Below are 18524 nucleotides of genomic sequence, written 5' to 3'. Positions count from 1 at the left end.
AAAAGCAAAGGTAATTTTGACCATCATTACTCTTGGTTCAAGAAGAAAACCCAGGGAGCAAGAATACAAAAAAAGTAAGTATTCAAATCTATTCTTCATTAACTGGAAAATAAGTCAAATTCATATTCTGCCAAATACATTCACAACATAAGAATGTGGGGATAAAGAAAGCCATTTGGCCTAATGATTTGTGTATTCACAGATCCAAAGGGTACCTCTCATAACATCCAAAATGATTAAAGAACATTTTCTTGACCAGATTATTTGTGTTTATTCCATTTATTGATCATTATACCTGGGTTAAAGAATTGATGATGGCAAAACCATAGGTGCACCTTATTGAACATCTTTAAGAGATAGCAAATACACTTCCACTACTGGTATCCCTTTATTTATCATACTTGTTATCTCTTCAAAGAACTCTAATAAATTTGCCTGGCACGATTTTCCCTTCATGAAACCATGTTGATTCTGTCTGATTATATCATGTATTTCTCAATGCTTCACTATTAGATCTTTCACAACAGTTTCTAACATTTTCCCAACGACAGATGTCAATTTGTAAGATCCTGAAGTGATTTAACAATGTGTAGGCTAAGAAGATTTTTCCATTGTGGGGATGTCTAGAACTAGGAGCATGGTTTAATCATTGGAGGCCTCTCATTCAAGACTGAAGTAATGTCGAATTTATTTTCACTCCGACAGCTGTTAGTCTGTAGAATTATCTTTCCCACACATCCGGTGCAAGTTTTGCCACTGAGTGCATCCAAAATTGAGTTAGATGGATTTTTAATCAAAAAGAAAGAGAGTCACAGTTATGGGACACAAATGGGAGAGTGAAGTTGAGACCACAATCAGATCAGGCATGATTTTATCAAGTGGTAGAGCAGGCTCCAGAGGCCAAATTGTCTCCATCTCCTCCCATATCTGTATATTCAAAGGCTTAAATCCATTTACTTAAAAACTGGCAAGATCTTTGTGAAAAACAGATGAAGTTTGAAGAAAATGTAATGAACAATTGCTCTGTATTACCATATACTAGATTTGAAATGATTATAAAATTATATTCTCCTTAGTTTTAAACTATGTCTGCTCACCTTGTTCTACTTGTGCCATTCAAAGGAAGGCGAAGGTGCTTTTTTTTTCCCTCTACTATTTTCAGTATGTACCTCTGAACTGAGGAAGGGTCATTGGACCCAAAATGTTAACTGTTTTTTACTTCACAAATACTGCCAACCTGCTGAGCTTTTCCAGCAACTTTGTTTTTGTTCCTTGATTTACAGCATCTGCAGTTCTTTCCGTTTTTAGAAAATTTCTGAATCTACGTCAGTATAGTAAATTAGAAACACTGTTAAGTCCTGACTAAATCTTCAGACACTCCATTCAGTACATCCCCCTTACCATTCATTTAAGGAATTGAAGACTACAGTATCGGCAGGTACCACTGACTGTTGTTATGCCCATTTTTAATATGCTCCATACCCGCCTGTTTTCTATTTACAGATGTCTCTAAAGTATTAAACTATTTCTTCATAATTAGTTTTGCTGTTTAACAAATCTGTTCCATAGGCTCTTTCAGCATTCTGTGATTAATGCCATCTATCCATGGGGATTTTTAAAAATCAGTCTAGGGCTATTATCTCCTTTAATAACAACAATCAGGTCCCTTGATACTGTTTAAGCTGATTTAAACTTACTTTAATGGTAAGGTCTTCATTTCCTAAAGCAACCATTACTTTAATAGGAGGTACAGTAGTACTGGATTCGTTACTCTCCACTGTAGCTCGCATTGCATTCTGAAATTGAACAGAAAACCAGGGGCACAGCTTATAAAGATATTATGACATTTGTGGGGTAGCTTTTTGATTGCACATCTATAGCAGCATATCTTTTCTGTTCAAATTTCTGAGACAGATTATTGCTCATTGTTGTCATTGCTCCTAGTTCAAATAAAAAATTAGATACTATACACAATCTATAAAACTTAATTCTAGAAAACATACATTCAGCATGATTTTCTTCTTGCTCGATTAACTTGCCTCCAAGTACTCATACATTTCTAATTAGTGGCCATCTCTATTTGAGAACATTCCTTATGGCTGTTTTTGGTAACATTCTCACAGCTGATGTGAATGAATTCCAAACAAAATTAGAAAACAAATAAATATTCCAAAACTACCAGGAACACTGTATTAAATGCAAAATGTGCTTGAATTGCCCCAAAAGTGTACCAACATGGATTTCAAATTACAGAACTGAAGGGCATTCCCCATTCCTGCTCTGCACAGCCACTTTAGATTTCAATTATGACTACAGCATTATATTTAAATGAATTTCATCCATCAAACTCATGGCTAAACAACTCTAGTCACATGAGCTCTGCTATGCTAGACCTCCATGATTCCAGAAGCCAATGCCATGTTTCACACTTCATAAGTAGATTGCAACAGGTTGTTGATTCTTACCTTAAAAAGTTCAAAAAGCATATGGTACAAATGGGAAGGAACATAGACAATTTGAATAGGATGCCCTGAGGCTTTTCCTTTGGAAGAGAAAGGAAGAAAAATCATATGTAGATCATGGCAATTGCTCTGCTGTACTAATAAATTATGGAGTTGAATATTTTCTTCTGATCTACTTTAAAAAACTTCAATAATGTAAATGTAAATATATAGTAATGTTAATTACACTGAAAACTTGGTCACAATCTGAATTATCTCCACTAAAAATTTCAACGTTCAAAATTCACCCATAGCATTTGAAATACCAAATCGGCTTTGGTAGATCTCTTAATTATGGAGCTTGAGTAGAGAAATATACGTACGATTTTGTTTATGATTTACAGTGGAAGCAAAACAAATCAAATCTTTGATTTAAGAAGTTTAAGCCTTAGTCATAATTTTGGTTTTGTGAAGGATACATATACATGTTTAAAGCATAAACAGATTTCAAATACATTTTTCTCATACATTTATCCTAATCAAGCAATTGAGCATTCAATCCCAATCAAAATATGAGACCGCATGCAAGGCAGATGTTCCAATGAAATACTGAGTATTTGTGAGTACATTAAACAAATAACAAATCCTTGTTCATTTGGCTGCAAAAGATTGCATGAAACTTTATTAAACAAACCCTGAATTATTCTTGTAGTTTCAACAATGGACATATCTCAACCAACACAACTCCAACTGATTTAGCTGGCCTTCCTGTTTGCAGATTACCTTCTATGTTTCCTTATATATTGTTGTGAAAGGGATTTAGACCCCGGAGCAACTTTGTAGTGATGCCACATACTATGGGTGTAAAAATCCATGAATGGGTCGAGTTAGAGCCCTCTGGGAAAAGCTCACAAGGAGACACACTTGAAAATGTGACTCTCTGTGCAAATTGATTTGAATATTCAAGGAGCATCAATTAATTATTAACTCGTAACTACTGGCCGGAGTCTGATACGTGTTGACCATATATAATAGTATGAGTGTATAATAAATACTGCTACTTTGAATATGAGCTTAACAGTTTTTGCCTTTACCTTCTCCAAAACCAAATCTGTAAAGAACTAATCATGCCTCCCATGTTTAAATCCAAATCGTTCGGGTATAAAACCAACAGCAGGGGACCTATGCTAGATCCTGTGGAGCACCACTTGAAACAACCTTCTATTTGCAAGGGTAGCCATTGAACATTATCTTTTGTTTCCTGTTACTAAGCCAACTTTGGATCCAATTCAACACATTATCCTGTATCCCATGGGCTTTTAGTTTTTGGACCAGTCTGCCATGCCTTATAAAATGCCTTACTAAAATCCATATAAACAACATCCACTACACTACTCTCATCGATCCTCCTTGCCACTTCCTCAAAGAATTCAATCAAATTTGTAAGGCATAACCATCTTTTAACAAAGCCATGCTTACTATCTGTTACTTAGAAAGACACGGACGAGTAACAGTTTATCCAATTTCACAAGATTGATTCCAACAATTTTCCCACACCAAAGTAAGACTAACTAGCCAAAATTGTTTGATATAGCCTTTGTATCTTTTTCAAACGATGGAACAACATTTGCATTCTTTCCATCCTCCGGCACCTCACCTGTATCTTGTTAATGTGTGTAAAATGTCACCCACTGAATTGAAGAAGTCTCATATCGGACTTGAAAGTTTAACTCTGTTTCTCTCTTCACAGGTGCTACCAGACCTGCTGGGTTTCTCAAGTAGTTTTCAGGTTTTTTTTTGAGAAACCCACATCATGAGCCTAAAAAAATGCAGAAAGATGCTCCCAAAGTTGGAATTGGCCTCAAGCTATTTCTTGATTAATGCTTCTATAAATCTCACCATGCCCTACAAGATTCTGAACTGAGTTTTTTTTTTGCTTTCTACCTATTAATGTGCACTAAGCATTAAAAAAAGAGAAAACTGACATGCTTATTGATTAATGCTAACAAGAATCGCCACAAGTACTGCAGGCAAAAAAAGACACCATCTTTCTCCTTTCCTGTTCTGAATTTCTCTATTCTTACCAAATTCCCAAGTTTTGTGCTATATTTACAATATACTCTTTTTTAACAATAACACTGTTAGCAGATACTATTAAGAAGTGTGATTATCTGAAGCTAAGCTGCATTGAAGTAGTAAAGAGGTCTAATATTCTGAGTTCCTGAGAATGGCTTAGCACAAGATGTAGGGAAGAGAAAAGCACTTACGCTTGTGTTTTTGGAGTTTAATGAAAACGGGGAAGGTTTCAGAGGACCATTGTGGCATTAAATGAAAAACAAGAAAGACTGTGACAATGATAAACGCTGGAATGAAAGGGAAAAATAAAGTGACATCCAATAGATAATTTAAAGCACAAAGCTCTAAAGTGATTGAATAGACTGGAGAAAATAGAGGAAAATTATATCAAAATTGGTTGCAAAAAAATGAGAGACAATAAAGGTCAATATTCTCTTCAGGAAAGTTAGCACTTTTCTATCAGACTGATAGACAGATTGTGAACAGCAGTTACAGAAGTTACAGGAGAAAGCACCAGGGTGCATGTTGAATAGGCAAGCAGATAGTCTTTTGATTAATTCTCCATTTACCTGTTGGGGACAATTTTACAAATACGTGCTACATGGGGAGTTGCTCAATTATCAAGAAATCACTGAACACCACACTATATCCTGATGATTAACTTTAATGTGTGCACAATTTTTCGATATGGTTGCAGAGGTAGTCAAGGGTCACCATCAAAAGATACACTGATAAAAAAATCAGCCTTGTAATTTCATATTAAAGAATGTCAGGACCTGCTAGGCATAATGTACAAACAATCGTGGGAAATATCATCCTGCAGACATAGGAGATTTTCATTTCTTCAGCAGACATGATTATAATTTCACAACTGCAATGAGTTACGCGTGGTATCCTCAAAAGGTTAAAAACGATGAAGAACTGTAAAATTTCATCTTGATGTGATCACCTTCTACATTCATATCAGAGGTTCATTTCAACTGTGCAAATTCTTGTTTCAAAGACAGCTTTAGATTGGAGGTTTCTGCTTCTGCTCTCCTTCATTAATAATAAAAAACACATTATATGTTTATAAAGCTAATAACGCAGGCTTCCTTAAATCAGGGTTGAGGGAAAATGTATCCTTGCTTCTTGCTGCAAATCCACGTTAATAGCACAACTCAACACATAAAAACTTGCAAATAGATGAAAGATGGATCAAAATGTTATTATTCAGGAGCAAACTACAAATGAGCTTAACTGTCTGTGCATAAGACCATTAGATTTAAAAGAAGTAGACCATTAAGCCCATGGATTTTTAAAAAATTCATTCACAGATGTGGGCATCATTGGCTATGTCAGCATTTATTTCACATTCCTGATTGTCTAGAGAGCAGTTACGGGTCAACCACAATTAAAATTCTATCTCAGCTCTGAATACTTAATGACCCAGCCTCCACAGCTATCTGCAAAGAACTAAAAGGATTCATTACCCTCAGAGAAGAAAGTCCTCTTCATCTCTGTTTTAAATCAAAGATTACACCCTCTGCTCTTAAACTCTCCCTCAAGGGGAAACAACTTTTCTGCTTCTATTCTACTGAGTCACCAAAGAATTCCGTACGTTTCAACAGGGTCATCTCATTCTTCCAAACTCCAATAGTTATAGGGCCAACTTACTCAACCTATCCTCATAAGACAATCCATAAATAGGATCATCCCAGTGAACTTCTCTGGACAGCTTCTAACGCCAATATTATCTTTCCTTATGTAAGGGCTCAAAAACTGTTCGCACTATTTCAAATGTGGTTTGACAAGTGCCTTATATTGTTTTAGCAAAATCACCTATATTTTTAGTTCATTCCCTTTGACAAGAAGGCTAACATTTCATTTTCCTCTCCTTACCTGCACAATATTGAAATTAGCAAGTGAGGCCAATGTTTGTCAAAGACATTACAGGTTGCTATCAGAAGTAGAGACCGTCACTTCATCAACTGTAAATGTAAATTTATTGATGCTCAGAGCTGAACACAATGAAAAGATGAATGATTGATCTGGAAATAGGAAGGAAGTCAGAGTGCAACAGGCACTCCCTTTCGATCTAATGTGTTGGTCACACAGCTGGGACAATACATTCACCAAATTGGTGTACGTGCTGAGGCTGAAGAATGAACAGCTTGTCTGTTGTGCTATTGCTCTGCCAGTGAGAGGCAATACTGGATTGTCGCTGCTTGTCCATGTAATTAGCAGCCTTTCCTCAATATGGCCTGAGCATACATGATGCTGGTTTTTTTTGATGAAAATCTTGTGAATGCCGAGTCATTCTGAGAATTGTGCATGGTAAGGTGTGCCGAGAATCAGACGTAAGGGAAGTCATTTTGAAGGAGTAATTTGCTAATGAAGTATCTATGATTAGATACAGCAATAATTCTTGTGGGGTTTTGTTGTGAGAATCCCTCCTAAAAACTTGGCACACAGTTGGCCAATAAAATGTAAGATTCAACCAAATGAAACTATTTTACCAATGGCCCTCCTCCAGTTCCAGAAGCAAGTGTTACAATACTATGGCTTTAAAGAGATAGTCAGAACTGCAGATGCTGGAGTCAGAGATAAAACAGTGTGGAGGTGGAGGAACACAACAGGCCAGGCAGCATCAGAGGAGCAGGAATGTTGACCTTTCGGGTCAGGACACTTCTTCAGAAATAGGGGTGGAGTAGGGGAAGGGAGCTCAGAAATAGATAGAGAAAGAAAGGTGAATTCAACCCTGTTGACTTGGCAAAGTCTTCCTTATTAATACTTGGGAGCTACTACCAAAATTGAGGGAGCCATCTCACAGACTTGATACTCATGGAACCATACCTTACAGCTAAATGTCCCAGGCAATGGTAGCGCAGACTCATGGAGGTGTCAGCACAGTGGAATACAGTCTGAATTGAGTTACCCTGGGAGTCCTCTTGATTCGGCATCCTAAACGTCTACTAACTTGACAGGCATTGACTTCCAAATTCCCAAACATCTTCTGAGTGAATAGCACATTTCTTCACATCTCCTCTAAATCTCCTGCCCCTTCCCTTGATCCCTTGACCAAGGGGAAAAGTTTCTTCTTGTCTACTGTATCTGCACATAATTTTATCTACCTGAATAATGCTCCCCCTGCCTCAGTCTCCTCTGCTCCAAGAAAAACAACCTCAGCCCATGCAACATTGTGGTAAATCTCCTCTGCACCCTCTTCAGTGCAATCAAACTCCTGCTATAATGTGGATTCCAGAACTGCAAACAACTCTAGCTGTGGTCTCACCAACTTTTATTCAGTTCCAGTATACCCTCCCTATATGCCTCAGCTAATACAAGCAGGTATCCCAAACATTGTATAAAAACCAAAAGAACTGGATGCTGTAAATCAGGAACAAAAACAAAGTTGCTGGAAAAGCTCAGCAGGTCTGGCAGCATCTGTGGAGGACAGAACAGAGTTAACGTTTTGGGTCCGGTAACCCTTCCTCAGAACGAACTCTTCTCAGTTCTGAGGAAGGGTCACCGGACCCGAAATGTTAACTGTGTTTTCTCCTTCACAGATGCTGCCAGACCTGCTGAGCTTTTCCAGCAAGTTTGTACTTGATCTCAAATGTTGTCTTACTTTATCTATCTCTCTTACTACATTTAATAACTGGTGGACCTGAACACCAAGGTCCCTTTGATCTTTTTTGCTTCCCAGGGTCCTACTGTTCATCAGGTATTCTCTTGCCTTGTTTGACTACACCCAAGTTCATCACCTCACACTTACAAAGATGGAATCCTATTTTCCACTGATCAGCCGATCTAACCAGCCTGTTTGTGATACAATCACTGCACTAAATAGAATAGACTGCAAGCAGATCTCGCACTTAAGACAGGGAAGTAAATGTACTACAGCCAAGTTTGTAGAGAACACAAAAATAGGTGGGAAGGCAAATGGTGAGGATAACAGAGTCTGCAGAAGGATATAGACAGGTTAGGCATATTGGTATTTTCCATCTGCTAACTGGTTAATGTGGGAAAACGTGAAATTTTGTATTTGGCAGTAAGAATAGAAGGGGTAAGCATTATTTACATTTAGAAAGATTGCAGAAAAACCACACACCATGGAGATTTGGGTGTCCTTGTGCATCTACAGTTACAAGGAAGGCAAATGGCCTATTGGCCTTTATCTCAAAGGTAATGGCTTCTAAATATAGAGGGCTCGTTGAAATTATACAAGGTATTTGTTAGACTACAGCTGGAATTTGGGAACAGTTTTGTTCCCCATAGAAGGATGTACTGGCATTAGAGGCTGTCCAGAGAAGGTTCACTTGGTTGATCTTGAGTAGGGAAGAATTTTCTTCAGAAGTGAAGTGGAGTATATTGGGCATTTACTCAGCGGAGTTTAAAAATGTACACAATTCCCAGGGGGCTGACAGGGTACATAATGAGAGATTATTTTCCTTTGTGAAAGAGTCAAGGACTGGACAGCATAATCTCACAATAAGGAGTTGCCATTTAAGCAGAGATCAGGAGAAATTCTCTTAGAGGGCAGTGAATGTGCAAATTCCTTTAACACAAAGTGCTGTAGATATTGGGTCATTAAATATATTCAAGACTGAGACTGATGGAGTGTTAACCAGTAAAGGTAATCAAGGATAATGGTGAAATGGTAGAAAAGTGGAGTTGAGGATTATCATATCAACCATGGTCTCACTGAACAGTACAGTAAACTTGATGGGCCTAATGACCTACTGCCCATGTGATCTCATCACTAAACACCACCTAACTTCATCCATTATGATACTGTGGCTAATGAGCAGGCCAGAGGCTAGGAATCCTGTAGCAAGTACCTCATCTCCTGACTCTTTAAAGTTTGTCCACCATCTACAAAGCACATGGCAAAAGTGTGATGGAATACACTCCACTTCTCTGGATAGATAACAATATTCAAGAAGCTTGACATCAGGACAGAGCAGCTCACTTGACTGGCACCACATCCATAAGTATTCTCTCAATTTACCACCAACACAAAAGTAACCCCCATCGGTGTATACCATCTACAAGGATACCACCTGTAGGACAGACCCAGCGGAGATGGCAGCACAGTTGTATACAGTTGGGAGGGAATTGCCCTGCGAGTTCGCAATATTGACTCTGGACCCATGAAGTCTCATGGTTTCAACAAGTTAAACATGGGCAAGGAAACCTCCTGCTGGTTACTATGTATGATCCATACTTGCCTGATAAATCAGTACTCCTCTATGGAGAAAGCACCAATGGTGGCAAGGGTGCAAATATACTCTGGGTAAGGGATTTCAATGACCACCACCAAGAGTGGCTCAGCAGCAACACTACTGGCTATGTTGGTCGGGTCTGAAAGAACATAGCTGCTAGACTAGGTCTGTGGAGGTGGTGAGGGAACCAAGAGGGAAAAACATACTTGACCTCACCCTTATGAATCTGACCGCAGCAGATACATCTACATATGATAGTATCAATAAGAGTGACCAGTGCACAATCCTTGTCCGGCTTTTACATTGAGAACACCTTCCATTGTGGTGTGTCACCATCACTGTGCTAAATGGGACAGGCTTTGAACAGATCTAGCAGCTCAAGCCTAAGCATCCATGAAGGGCTGTGGGCCATCAACGGCAGCAAAATTGTACTCTAGCACAATCTGCAACCTCATGACCCAGCATATCCCCCACTCAAGGATTAACATCAAGCCAGGAGATCAACTCTGTTCGATGGAGAGTGGAGACAGGGGCATGCCAGGAGTGGCACTAAGTATATCCAAAAATGAAGTGTCAACCTGGTGAACCTACTAAATAGGATTACTTGCATGCCAAACATCATAAGCGTCAAGCAATAGGCAGAGATAAGAAATTCGAAAACCAGTGGATCAGATCTAAGCTCTGTAGTTCTGTCAGATCCAGTTATAAGTTAAACAACTTCAGAGGAGGAGGCTGCACGAATATCCCCATCCTCAGTACAAAAGAGCCAAACAAATCAGTGCAGAAGATAAGGTTGAAGCATTTGTAGCAATTTTCAGACATAAATGCTATATGGATTAAATATCTTGGCCTCCTGCAGTGGTCCCTAGCAATTCAGATAGCAGTCTTTATTCTTTGATTCACTCCACATGATGTCAAGAATCGGCTGGAGGCACTTTATACTGCAAAGGCAATGGGCCCTGACAACATTCCAGCAAAAGTACTGAAGAACTGGGCTCCCGAACCTGCCACTCCCCTAGCCAAGCAATCCAATATGGTTAGAACACTGGTATCTACCCAACACCGTGGAAAATAGACCAGTTATGTTCTGTACACATAAACAGGGCAAACCCAACGCAGCTAATTACTGCCCCCTCAGTCCACTCCCTATCATCAGTAAAGTGATGGAAGGTGTTTATCAATCGTGCTATCAAGCAGCACCTGCTCAGTGACACCCAGTTTGGGTTCCGCCAGGGCCACTCAGCTCCTCACCTCATTACAGCCATGGTTCAACCACAGACAAAAGACTTGTTTTCCAGAGGTGAGATGAGAAGGATTGCTGTTCACATCAAGGATGCATTTTCCCAAGTGTGTCGTCAAGGAACCCTAGCAAAACTGGAGTCAATGTGATTCAGAGGAGATAATCTCCACTGATTGAAGTCACACCTGGCAGAGAGGAAGATCACTGTCACTGTTGGAAGTCAGTCAGCTTAATTACAGGGCATTACTGCAGGAGTTCTTCAGGATAGTGTCCGAGACTGCTTCAATGAATCAATGTTCACCTCTAATTGCACAATGTTCAGCATCATTCACAAGTCCTCAGATTCAGAAGCAGTCCATGTTCAAATGCAACAAAATCTGGACAATATCCAGGTTTGGGCTGTCAAGAGGCAAATAATATTTGCATCACACAAATGCCAGGAAATAACCATCTCCAATAAGAGACAATCTAACCACTGGCCCTTGGCATTCAATGGAGTTACCATCACTGAAATCCCCCACTATCAACATCCAGGTGATTAACATTGACCAGATCCTTAACTGACTCACCACATAAATACAGTGGCTTCAACAGCAGGTCAGAGACTAGCAAGAGAGCCATCTATTTCACCAACACTCATTTCAAACTCACTGGCTCCCATCGATACCTTGACTACACCGCCTTTCACCCACCCTCCTGCAAGAGTGCAATCCCTTACTCCCAATTCTCTGCCTTATCTGCTCCAAATATGGAGCGCTCCACTCACAGACATTCCAGATGTCCTCCTTGTTCAAGAACCACAACATCCCCCCTCCGTTGATTGAAAATGCCCTCAAACGCATCTCTTGCATTTCTCACACTTCTGCCTTCAAACCTCCTCCAAACAAAAATAAAGAGTCCCCCAGTCCTCTCATAACACCCCACCTCGCATCTAGCGCGTCATTCTCTGCTATTTCCACCACCTACAATCCGACCTCACAACCAAAGAAATATTTCCCTCCCCACCCCTATCTGCCCTTTGTAGGGACTGCTCAATCCGTGATTCCTCGTTCAGTCCACATTTCCCACCAACCCCACCACACCTGGCACCTTTTCCCACAACCACAGGAGGTGCTACACATGCCCCTACACCTCATCTCTCACCTCCATCTGAGGCCAAAGACAAATTTTCCAAATACAACAGGGGTTCACCTATACATCCTCCAACCTGATCTACTGCATCTGTTGCTCCCGATGTGGCCCCGTCGATATTGGTGAGACCAATACGCAGACTCGGTGACAGATTTGTGGAGCACCTGCTCTCTCTACGCTATAATCAACAGCACCTTCTGATTGCTAACCATTTTAACTACCCCTCTCGCTCCCTGGGTGACATGTCCATTCTGGGCCTCCTCCAATGCCACAATGATGCCACATGCAATCTGGAAGAACAACACCTCATATTTTGCCTCGGGAGCCTACAGCCTGATGGCCCAAACATGGAGTTCACCAGTTTATAAATCTCCCTAGCCCCAGACTCATCCCATGAACATCCTCCCTCTCATCCCTGCCTCCTTGTCCTGTCCATCTGCTTCCTCATCTATTTGCCCCACCCTTCCCATTGTCCAATCCCCACTATCCTTACCTGCATCCATCGATCACCATCCCAGATAACAAAGTGTGGAGCTGGATGAACACAACAGGCCAAGCAGCATCTTAGGAGCACAAAAGCTGATGTTTCAGACCTAGACTGATGAAGGGTCTAGGCCCAAAATGTCAGCTTTTGTGCTCCTAAGATGCTGCTAGGCCTGCTGTGTTCATCCAGCTCCACACTTTGTTATCTCAGATTTTCCAGCATCTGCAGTTCCCATTATCTCTCTCTCTCACCATCCCACCTACTTTCACCCAGCCCCACATTTCTTTCCTCTATTTATTTCCCAGCTCCTTTCCCCCCCTCCCTAGACTTGATGAACGGTCTAGGCCCAAAACGGTGACTCTCCTACTCCTCTAATGCTGCCTGACCTGCTGTGTTCCTCCAGCTCCACACTGTATCGATCCTGAGATTAGCAACACTGCACCGATCAGTTCAAACCTGGCTCCCTAAAGCTTGTCTATCATCGACAAGGCAGAAATCAGAAGTATGATGGGATACTCCCCACATGCCTGGATGGGTGCAGCTCCAATAACACTCAAGAAACTTGATGCCATCCAGAGAAAGAATCTCACTAGGTTGGCATCACATCTACACGTATCCAACTCCCTCAAACGCCAATGCTCAATAGCAGCAGTGTATACAATCTGTAAGATGTACTATGGAAATTCACCAAGGCTCCTTAGACGGCACCGCCCAAACGCATGACCACTTCCAACTAGAAGGGCAAGGGCAGCTGATACTTGAGAACACCACCACCTGCAAAGTGCCCTCCAAGTCATTCATCATTCTGACTTGGAAATATATTGCCATTCCTTCACTGCTGCTCGGTCAAAATCCTGGAATTCCTTCATTAAGGACACGGTGGATCAATCTATAGCACGTGGACTACAACAGTGCAAGAAGGCAGCTCACCACCACCTTCTCAAGGGCAACTGAGGGCAGGCAATAAATGCTGGCCAGCCAGTGATGTCCAAAACCCACGAATGAATAAAAAAAAATACACTACACAGATCCACCAAGGTTCCTTAGACAGCTTTTCAAATCCATGACTGCAGTCATCTAGATGGACAAGGGCAGGAGATTCATGTAAACAGCACCATCTGCAAGTTCACTGCCCAACCACTCAACACGTTCACTTGAAAATGTGCCACCATTCTTTCACTGTTGCTGGGTTAAAATTCTAGAATTTGCTCCCAAACAGCACAGCAATGCACCAGCACAAAATGGAGTACAGCAGTTCAAGTAGGCAGCTCACCACCTTTTCAAAGGCATTAAATGCTGAACCAGAAGCAACACCCAAAATCAATGAATAAATAAAGACAAAATAAAACCTTCCAATGCAGAAATCTGAAAACACCAGTTGTTTGGAATTTATTCATTAAGTCCCACAACTCTCAGATCTACCATTCACGATGTTGCAATTGTTTATAAAATATGAAAGAGAGACAAGAGGATACAAGATGATACTGGAAGAAATGCCAGCAAATAGTCCATTACCTCCAGTTTTAGCCTATTGTTAGTTCTAACTCTGGGTCTTTTGTCGTTTGGCAAACAAAATGTTCAGTTTTGTAGACTAGTTTAGTCATTTTAGCATTTGAAATACGGAAGGTATAGGGTTTGGATAAATAAAACAATTTTTATTCATACTTTCAAACCGCTTTATGTATCAGGTGCCTATTTAGATCCAGATCACACTTTGGTAGCTATCCAGAAAATTCCTGAATCCATAAATGTCTTAACTCCAAGCATTCTATAATAAAGAATTTGCAAAGTAGTTTGAATTACAATCCTAAAAAAGATGATTATAGAAAAAAGGCACTGGAGGAATTTGGCAATGGCCAATTTCAATGAATAATGGAGAAAAATGAGGATGAAAAGTGTGAAGCATCATGATTACATTCACAATGGATTTTATTTGTGCTTGTTTAGGGACATTTCTATGTTATGAGAAAGATAAAAGTACAGGGATTCAAACAAGGAGTTGCAAAACAGATGGGGATAGTCCTGGATAGAAGAGTGGAAACTGAAGTTTGAAATGTGGATTAGCAGGAGAGTGAAATATGTTTTTTTTTCTACAGAAAATTATGCCAGTACCTCAGTCGTTGGAAAAGCTCAGCAGGTCTGGCAGCATTTGTGGAGGAGAAAACAGAGTTAACGTTTCGGGTCCGGTGACCCTTCCTCAGTTTTCTCCTCCACGGATGCTGCCAGACCTGCTGAGCTTTTCCAGCAACTTTGTTTTTGTTCCTGATTTACAGCATCCATAGTTTTTTTGGTTTTTATAAAATGGTAGTGAAAGGTAGTTGAATAGATAGGAGACTAAGGAAGGAATGGACAGATCTTATGGACGAAATGGGCTTTGAGACAGCTAGCAAGATATAGTTGATGGTGGAAATAGCTAAATGATGGGAGCCCAGGATGATTGGATGTAGCAGATTAGGGAGAGGAGGAATTAAGGACAGAAAAATACAGGGAATTTGGTGTGGTGGTGAGAACATAGGTAAGAGGGAGCTATTAATCCTGGAAAAAGGAGAAACATGAATTTCTCTACCCATGAGGATGATCCTAAAGTAGGCATACAAAATGACTATCTTGGAGCAATATCACAATGAAACAGGAAGAGGACAACTGTAACTTACCATTGAAGTGATTAATCAGGATCTCAGGAGAAGTCAAATAATATTGATCACAAAGCATTTTTGCACTTTCACTGGCATCTGTGTGTCACCAAACATAAGACCATGTTACCTTTGACTTGATTAGCTTTCTTAAAATCAGAACTAAGCTTACACTATAGATTTGGAATCCTTTATATTTTAGAAAAAATAAACACTTTGAATATTAAAGTCTCAAAATGAACATTCATTATTACATCTCTCCCGAAGGAATTAGGGTAGGATTTTTAGATTGAACAGATTAATTTGCAATTCAATTATTTACTTTACTTTCTTTATTTCATTTGCCTAAAGATTAACATTAGAAAAATCATTTAACTACAAACGAACAGAATGGCTTTGGAAAACTTACCTGTATTTCTACAATATAGTGGAATACAAACAGTCCCTTAGAATGGTCCTGACCTTCCAGGTGCTTGCAATTTCAATATCTTGCTCTCATGTCAACATTCCATTTAAGGCCTGCTGCAATATTCCAATGAAGCTTAATGCAAACTGGAGGAGCAGCATCTCCTTTTCCATAGGCATTTCGCAGCCTTCAGTATTCAGCAAAGCGTGAACATTGTCTTCCATTGCAAAAATCATGTTTCCCCACTCCCTGTACCCACTGCATTTTGTTTGTGTCTTGTTGGTTTTGCTTTGAGCAGAGCTGACCTTATTTTGTCCTGCTTAAACCTACCATTTACATATATTCTACATCTCAGTATCTCCTTTATCGCTATTAGCTGTCCCTTTCCTCTAGATGCCCTCACCGTCTGTTTCACTGTCACCCTTCTTTTGTCAGCAGCATTAATAGCATAACTTTTCAGGTCCCTTATTTTTTGGAATCAAAACATTAACTCGGTTTCTACCTCCAGAGACATTGCCAGACCTGCTGGGTTTCTCCAGCACTTTCTGTTTTTATTTCCGAGTTCCAGTATTCACAATATTTATTATGCAAAGTCTGGATGATAATGCAAACTAATACAAGTTACAATATGTCTACTTTTCATGCAGTGGTTTAATTTTGGCAAACATTGAGATAAAAAGCATCATTGTTAAATCTGAATGGAACACTGCAAACATTGGAATAGGAGATCCTTTGCAGATTCAGTCAGGATGAATGTAGGCAGTGGGGTTAAAACATCCTGAAAATTAGTGACATGGAAAAAGATACGGGGGCAGAATTTCCTCAGGCCCTGAATGACTTGGGCACTGATGAGAGATTTGGGAGAATATGGAGAATGGCAAAATGAGAATTTTGATATTGAGATTAAAAATCCAATTGTCCACATATGATTTTAATAACTAGAAAAGAATCTAGTGAGTGGTGAAGGCCCTATTTGAATGTATTAACATCTCATTGTTATCTAATCTTACCTCATTTATATGAAGGTCGCTATTTTCTGCAGATAGTGGAAGAAACTAGATGATGACAAGTCCTGATATGATATGAAAGTGGGTATCCGGCAGTAGCAGCTTGCTGACATGTTCTCCTGGCTTCCATCTTTGCCAGCAGTCCCCAGCATCTCAGAGCAACTCCATTAGCAGCTACGGCCTACACCCTCCACCCACAGAAGTTGGAATTGGCCAAGAATCAGTCTCACCACATCACTGAGAGTTCACCAATATGTTTAATTATAATGCTGCTGCCAGGCCACTTTGCACACCCATCTCATGCGTTGGAATGGGGAGAATCTCAGGGCTGTCAATATGCTTTCTTAGTATTCATTTGCAACTATTTGATGCTCACAGCATCTCTGCCTTACTTTATCTTTTTCAGCATTTGCACCTCTGTCAAACCATAAACATTCACATTGCTTCTGTCTTGCTTTGCCTTTTAACTGCAGACATAAAGCCAGGAGGCCTATCATATTTGCCAACAATTATCAAATAGTCAGACATATTGATGTTTGGAACTGTGCTGTATTAATGTCACATCTTTAGTATATGCCAGCAGTTTACACAGTAAACACATTGAATGGGTTGGTTAACTTGGATGATTGGTTTGCAATGCAGACTGATGTTAACAGTGTTGGTTCAATTCTCATACTGACTGATGGCTCTATGAAGGTCCCACCTTCTCAACCTCTTCCCTTGCCCGAGTCTTGGTGACCGTCAAATTAGACCACCACCAGTTGTCTGGCTCTGATAAGAGCATAGTCCTCTGGGACTATAGCGACTTTACTTTTTTAAAAAAAACTAAAACACATTGAATGTGCTTCAATGAAATGGTTGTATCTCCCAACTTTCTAAACGGAGTACTCCTTAGTCAAATAAAGGGGGTTTGTTGTCAGACAGTAGGCCCCACAAAGTCTGTCAAAGGCATTATCCAAAATCTCTCCAGGTTTTGGACATGGTCATTCGGTATCAGGGATTCTATATCATTCCAGGGAATGAGCCATGGTCAGTCCTGTAGGTCCTGTATAACCAGTCTGGGTATTAGCACTTAAGTCAGAGGAGGTACAAAGAGATCAGTCAAAGGTCTAATCTCTCATCAGTTAAGTCTGTCATTACTAGCTGGTAAAGGGTTGGGTCATGGTTAGACCAGACAGTCTATTCACACTAAGGTAAAGTTGCCATTGTCCTAACAGACCAGGGCTGCTCCCTCATTTGAGAGATGACTGGTGGTGGTTTATCCTGAGGGAGATCACTCCTTACACAAGAGAAGAGAATGAAAAGGACAGTCCTTCATAGAACTTCCACAGTCCATAGCTGAGTTGGAGGAAGCCTGCTCTATAGTGACATCTGTTGCCTTTGGAGTATTGGGCGGATGACACAGAGGGTATTATGGCTAGAGGGTCCTGTAGAGTGCGGAGGAGACTTCTGCGAGGACTCCACCTGAACTGCTCTTCTGACTGGTTGCCGACTGGTACCATCCTGTCTCCTTGCTGAGCACAAGTGTCCAGAAAAATAAGGTTTGGGTCTGTGCATGTATCTGGCAGACATCAAGTATGCAAGACCTGGTTCGACAAGGCATAGAATCAGCCAGGCAGACACTAACTGAAGCTAATAAAGTATGGATGCCATTGATGGACTCCTCCAACCTTCATCGCAGTTTGCTGAATGTGACAAAACTGTCTGTTGCTCCTACATCAGCTTGTGTATTTTAATGGAAGTATTCATGGCCAAAACAAAGAAGTTATCTCCTGCCTAGGGATGAGCAGGAATCTCGTCTCTGGCAATCGTCTGAATGGGCTCTGGAGCATTTTTTCAACAGTCAACTGTGACAACCTGATATAGATATGCCACCAGAATGTGCTGCATCTTTTGTTT

The 18524-nt window shown here is 40.3% G+C and overlaps 1 protein-coding gene across 1 annotated transcript in view; it reads right to left on the bottom strand.

The window, feature by feature from the left end:
- The window catches only part of pdk4 (pyruvate dehydrogenase kinase, isozyme 4), a 58950-nt gene that overhangs the window by 12075 nt on the left and 28351 nt on the right, over positions 1 to 18524 (bottom strand). Inside the window, exons 6-8 of the mRNA XM_048554175.2 lie at positions 15234 to 15311; positions 2466 to 2542; positions 1698 to 1796 (exon numbers count right to left, since the gene is read on the bottom strand). Coding sequence (XP_048410132.1) covers positions 1698 to 1796; positions 2466 to 2542; positions 15234 to 15311 — 254 coding nt within the window. The remainder of the gene's footprint in view (positions 1 to 1697; positions 1797 to 2465; positions 2543 to 15233; positions 15312 to 18524) is intronic.

This window comes from Stegostoma tigrinum, chromosome 2 (assembly GCF_030684315.1).
Source record: "Stegostoma tigrinum isolate sSteTig4 chromosome 2, sSteTig4.hap1, whole genome shotgun sequence".
NCBI lineage: Eukaryota > Metazoa > Chordata > Chondrichthyes > Orectolobiformes > Stegostomatidae > Stegostoma > Stegostoma tigrinum.
This window is presented reverse-complemented; position numbering and strand designations above follow the sequence as displayed.